The sequence below is a fragment of the Wyeomyia smithii genome, chromosome 3 (genome assembly GCF_029784165.1).
Source record: "Wyeomyia smithii strain HCP4-BCI-WySm-NY-G18 chromosome 3, ASM2978416v1, whole genome shotgun sequence".
NCBI classification, from domain to species: domain Eukaryota; kingdom Metazoa; phylum Arthropoda; class Insecta; order Diptera; family Culicidae; genus Wyeomyia; species Wyeomyia smithii.
The window spans coordinates 14414407-14420653 of record NC_073696.1 but is presented as its reverse complement, the minus strand read 5'-3'; the positions used below and the strand labels follow the sequence as shown (position 1 = coordinate 14420653).

Below are 6247 nucleotides of genomic sequence, written 5' to 3'. Positions count from 1 at the left end.
TCACATGAATAACCAAGTTTGCACAGGTTCAGGTACACTTTCGAGACACCCTGTGCCGCTGAAAACGCTCTACCCACAGCCCCATACATACACGGCAGTGGAAGAGCGCGCACTACACAGCGAAACCGAAAACGCACACAACGACAGTCAGCGCCTGCTACGCTAGTATTCGGACCCAGCTCGGCAGCTATGAAGAGCAGCGTAAACCCTAAACAAAGGCTTACAACATTCTGTGCCGTCGAAGAAAGCAGACGTGTAAAGTGAAAAGTGCGAAAATTTGGCTCTCCACTCTGTGAAGACAGCAGCAGCAAGCAAAGTGGGAAATATTCTTATTTCACCATAAGCAGAAAAATACTCTAGCAGTGCAAGTGCTTTAGAAAAATCAGTTGAAAGTTTATCCAAGGGAAAAACCAATAATCTTTGGTTACTGTTCTGGAAGCAAAAACGAAAGTGTTTCAAGATCAAACAGTTTCAAAAAAGTTGCCGCACAAAATAGTAAAGTGCAAGTGTGCAGTGCAAGCAATAACACGAAACGGAATAGTTTCTACAAAAGCGGTAAAAATGGAAGAAACAGGAATACTACTATCTCCGCCCGCAACACCCCCACTGGACACCGGGAAAGACACTAAGGTGAGATGATCGATCTAAATCTAAGAACATAAACGGTGTTTGTCGAACAAAGCTCAAAATCTCAAAGCATGCTTAAAGTAGAAGTGCGTTCTACAAGTGCAAACTTAGATTGGTGAATACCCAACCAGCGCCAGCTAAACCAATGCCCTTGTAATCGAACAATAATACCCGTGGATTTAAAATGTTTAGAAATCTGCTGCCAAGCTATTACTTCACCGTAAATCGATTTTCAAGCCTGATTTGAGCGCCTATTGTGAACAAGGTGTCACGTGCCCCTAATCCTGGGAGAAAATTCAAAATTCAGATACCGGCGTATCCATATACACACCATAAGTGATTTCTGAGGAAGCTGCTCGATAAGAAGCACAGCCAGTTTTGAAAGTATGATAAGCCGAATAAAAGAGGTGTGTCTATAAATAGAACTTGTTTCTCTGCCAGTGTCACCTTGCAACAGAACGAAAAAACGTTGATACAAACCGTAATTGCTGGCCTTCTCATCCCAATAAACGCATAGAGACTCCGGAATGTTTTTGTGATCTGCCCGTTGTCATCCGATCAGATCAGCCTACTTAAGCAGGTATTAGACGAAGCAAATATTTGCTATTTTTGGTACAATTTTTATTTGCACAAAATTAAATCTGTATTAAAAAATAGCAAATATTCGCATCGTCTAATACCTGCTTTAGACTAGGCAGCAAATCGATTGGAGTTCAACCAGCTAGATTTCAGTTCAGAGAGCTGGAGCAATTCAAATCCAGCGCGACTTTGTTACACGTGCCAGACCTTACTCACGATGGAATATTTTTACAATCACAATTGCTGATTCATTTGAACCACCAGAAGGCGATCACCCTTGTTGTTACTTCATGGTAGAGACAATCGTTCTGATATTTTTGATATTTTTCGAGCACTAGAATGACGAAAAAGAAATCAATCAAATGTAGGAATCCGGGGTTCGCGTGAAATTTGGCTATTCGCCAGAAACCAAAAAAAATAAAGATCTCAATCTAAAATTGGTGCCGGATTTGCTAAAATTGGCAGCGAAAGGCAATAATTTATCTAGTGTACATTCAAATGACCTTCCTCGTATTTTGAGTAGTACCATTCAGCAAACAATAGAAAAATACCAATGCTTTTCACCAAAGCTTACTCGAAACAACGGTAATCTTGCACACCCCACAGACTGTATAAATATAGCCCACCACCACCACTGCACACGCCAAAGAGAACAGGGCGCACGCCATAGGAAAGAAGGAAAAAAAAAACTCCGACGACGTCAAACACGACGATGATGAAGAGGGGTGTGAGCGATAACCGTGTGCGCACTATCTCACTCTGGTGGCGGGAAAATTTGAACACAAACCGCAACCGTCCCACTCGCTCTCATTGATCACGCTAGAATCACGCAGCCAGCACTTGAAATCAGCTGGCGTTCACGTGAACACTGCATGCGGCTAGCTGCTATTTAAAAGGCATTCGGACGGACTTTGGACTTTGCTTTACAGCCGAACGTAGCTGTTGTTGTTTTTTGTTTGCCTCCCTTGGTTGTGGTGCTTCTGTTTCAATGACGTCGCTCTTCATCGGTGTTGCACTGACTGCTTACCGCGAGAGCTAGTCATATGCGCTATCTCATTACCTCCCGTTCAGCGACCCCTCGTCCGCTTAATCTACTTGTCAGCGAATATTTTACGTCGATGACTGGTAAACTAATGACACAACTCCGCGCACACTTGGATTAAGCGATTAAACACACCCATTTTGCGCGCACAGCGAAGAAGCTTCAAGAACGTTGTGTACGTGACTGAGCGCGTGTTTTGGTTACGTTCCAAGATGGCGACCGGTGGTAACCTCGAGCGTCGCTGTGAATTTAAATTTTTGTCGACAAGGCCGTTTAGCAATCTATCGTACAGTTTAGCATATTTCCGCGTACTGTTGCCACAACCACTAACCACAACGTTGTTTTGTCTCATTTCTCTTACAGACTTCGAGTGAGGTTAAGCAAGCGCTCAAACGCAAACTGGAACAACAGCAACAGTCGCCACGTATCGCCGACATGCAGAATAAGGGCTTTGCCACACCCAACCATTCGGATCTGTCCGAGGATGAATCTGATCTGCCACCGCGCAAACGATTGTACGTTCGCGATCCGGTTCAACTGGAACAACACTATCATCACACGCTATCTACGTCGATGACTCCACCGCCATCGGACTTTTCCGGGTCGGAAGATGAAAATACCAAATCCGCCGACGACTCGCAAACAGCGCCACCCCAGCGTGAAAGTGTCATCATGCGAATCAACAAAGACGGATCCTGTACGACTGCCAGCGAACCTAAGGAAGACGAAACCAACCTAAACGTGTTCCGCTGCGTTAAGTACAAAATGGGACGACGATCGCCCTTCGAAAAGCCACAGGAACCAGCTGAGTTTCCAACTCAAGACGAACCCTCGCGATTGGCAAGCCTTAATTTCTCAGACCGCGTTGGCTCACGAGAAACCATGGCTCCCGTCGTCCCCAATCGGACACAAAAGAGTGTCCCCCTTACCGCCGTACCTGCCGCACCAGCAGCACCAAAGCCTACTCAAGCAGTCAAACCTTCGACCTCGCTCCCCGTCATTGCCCCCAAGATTCCGCAAATCATCCTCGCCACGCAGAACGGCTTTATACTGGTTCCTCCGCAAATCTCACAAAACCTGCTGTCCACTGGCAACGGTAAAGCTATTCTGGTTCCCCAACCACAAAATGCATCCTCCGCACAGTCATCATCAGCGCAGCCAGCCGTTCCTGCGAAGCCGGAACGCCGACGGATCTACGAGTGTGAACACCCAAACTGCGGCAAAAACTACTTCAAGTCGAGTCATCTTAAAGCGCACCAGCGAATTCACACCGGTGAACGACCTTTCATGTGCAAATGGTCCGACTGTGGCCGCAGATTTTCCCGATCCGACGAATTGTCCCGTCACAAACGTACCCACACCGGGGAGAAGAAATTCGTCTGTCCCGTCTGTCAGCGACGTTTCATGCGATCTGATCATCTCTCAAAGCATGTCAAACGTCACAACAAGGACAAAAGCCAGAAAGATCAACAACAGCAGCAGCAACCACAACAGCAGCAAACTCAACAACCCCAAGTTGAACTGGTACGCTCGCTCTATCCCGTCTCCATGTACCAGCCATCGCAGGAGGCCGTCCCCGTACAGTTCGTCACGGCTGCCGCGCCCACTGAGATTCGCGTTCAACCAATTTACTAAGTTGGGTGCGCCTGCTTGTTTCGAAGCAAACTGAAGAGAGAAACAAAAAAACTCTTGTACATAGCTGGAACTGACTAGATTTTAGCCTATTTTCTCGTTGTTAACCTGTTTATTGACAATCTATTATCTGTGGTGTCCCTTCAGAACTTTCCGCAGATAGGCTCATTCCAAGTTACAAAATACAACTATCTTATCCAATTAAACGTTCGAAGGGAATGGTTACAAGAGAAAGTTTGTGTAAAGTTGTATTTCAACCATTAGGAGGATATCAAAAGGAGAGTTTCGTTATTATTATTCTCGTAATTGTCAGGTTTTCGTTTATTCTATACATATATTAAAATACATCTGTGATCGTTTTAAAGTTACATTAATTTTAGGACCAGCGCGTCGTTTAACTGTTTGTCTACAGTTTAAGTAACTTATTTGACAGCGTTAGAGAGGTTTTAAGTTCACCTGTTTGTTCAAATAAACCGAACTGTTTGAAATAATGTTTAATCTTTGTTTGTAATGTATATAGGATTGGGAAGAATGTGGAAAGTATGAATTATACGGAAAAATACAGAAACTTTCACTTAAACAAACTGAAAAACTCTCGTGTTGTTTTGCTGTTATTTTTAAGCCAAGAGTATCACAATGCACGTGCAGCCTTCGCTAGTTGAGTAGTTAGATGTGGGCAACCGGTCCCCGAAATCGCACAGCTAAAGCGAATGGAAAATTCCTTCTCCCCGATAGTGCGCCGTTCAACTATTTCGCTATTCAACCTTCTAAAAGCAGGCAGTTTCATCTTCTCGTAGAGAGCAGCGAAAAAAATACATTTCCTTTTCTTACGTTAACTGTGCAGTCAATCGTTTCCGAAGTCCCCGAAAACGGGTCTATGAACGAATGCCGCTTACGTCTTATTATTACAGTCAATGACGTCATTGCCGGAGCACAAAAGATGTGGGAGTACACGCCTTCATGCCGTGATCGGTCACAATCGCACACGTACACACGTTTTACCACCACCATCATCAATTCAGCAAACGTTTGCGTTTGGCAGCAACAGCGTGGGGGCTATTTGTTTTGATTATTTCCTGCGCGTTTGCTTCGCTTGCGTCAATGTATTTGTACCGCATTGGAGCGGATCAACGGAAAATGCCTCCTCTAGCGGTGATACAACGAGAGACGGTGACTGACGTAAAACCGTATGCAACCTCAATTCTGGAAGCGGATTTTCGACGGTGGAAATATTCCACTTTGGACGGAGAGCCGGTCGTCTTGGGACCAATGGGTAGAGGAGAAGAAGCAGGCGGTAGGAGTTGTGGGCGTCCGTTAGGTTTTCATTCAGTTCTAGTAGTTCCCGTATAAAGCCCGCAAACAACAAACAGGTTGAATAACGTGCTGCTCCAAAATGACTCCCTCCCCATTTCAGCAGCGAGCCCGGCTCGTACTGACGGACAACGAAAATCTGGGGATACACAGTTTGACGGTTCCTACCCCAGTTAGCATCCAGGAAAGCTCCCGCGCACTCAATTGACTGGCGGCAATGAAATCACCGCGAGGTCCATTACTATCAATCAGCCTAAAAAAGTAAACAAATTAGACACACACACGAAATTCTGGCACAAAGTGAGAAAAAACATGTAGTGGGTAAATCAGTCCGCTAGCCGGACGAGTGGAATGTTACCGCTTAGAGCTTCCCGTGCAATTTGATTGCCGATTAGTGCAGCACCATTTTACCGGCAACATTCTGGCTTTCTTTGACAAATTATGTTGTTAGAGGTACCTCATACTTTGCGAAGTATTATAAGCTTACGAACTTCAAGGTAGCGTACGATTGAGTTTGACAAAAACGACTTAAAACAAATCATGCTCGAAGGTGCTTTCGTGATCAACCTTTTTTTTTCCTTAACAGGTTAACTATTGCAAAAGCAGCCTCATCACGAAACTCCATAACTGCGGAACAGGTCTACACGGGCCAAGCAGCGAGAAAAATGTTTGTTATCTTGTTTCTCCATATTCAGTCCACCCATTTTTACTTGTTGAAGTTTGAAGCTTGGCTATTTTTGAACTGACAGTACCAACAATCATTTCAAATTCCAACAGGTAAAAAGCACAATATGGAGAAAAGTACAAAATGAGAAAAGTAAACTTTACTTTCTTTGTGACCTCTTTGGTTTCATGAGTCTTCAGACGTACAATAAAAAAAATCCTTGTTATCAGACGTACTTTCAAGGTTTTGAAGTAGAATACTTCTCTCAGGAAGTTCGGCTACATAGGGATGTGAAATGAAAATCTAAAACCAAAAAAAGTGAAAAATATGTCCAATTTCAAATGCTAATAAATCGGTTAATATTCGATGGATTTCCTTCGTTCTTGTAGCAA

The 6247-nt window shown here is 44.3% G+C and overlaps 1 protein-coding gene across 1 annotated transcript; it reads left to right on the top strand.

Moving 5' to 3' along the window:
- Positions 1 to 213: 213 nt before the first annotated feature.
- Positions 214 to 4472, top strand: LOC129733336 (Krueppel-like factor 11). Its single transcript, XM_055695143.1, has 2 exons — positions 214 to 630; positions 2612 to 4472. The coding sequence occupies exons 1-2, from the start codon at positions 562 to 564 to the stop codon at positions 3881 to 3883; spliced, it is 1341 nt and encodes a 446-aa protein (XP_055551118.1). The 5' UTR covers positions 214 to 561; the 3' UTR covers positions 3884 to 4472.
- Positions 4473 to 6247: the final 1775 nt, after the last annotated feature.

Excerpts from the sequence above, each read along its gene's own strand:
- LOC129733336 (XM_055695143.1), top strand. The coding sequence starts at position 562 with ATGGAAGAAACAGGAATACTACTATCTCCGCCCGCAACACCCCCACTG. Across the intron at positions 631-2,611 it reads ACACCGGGAAAGACACTAAG|ACTTCGAGTGAGGTTAAGCA; the intron begins GTGAGATGATCG and ends TTTCTCTTACAG.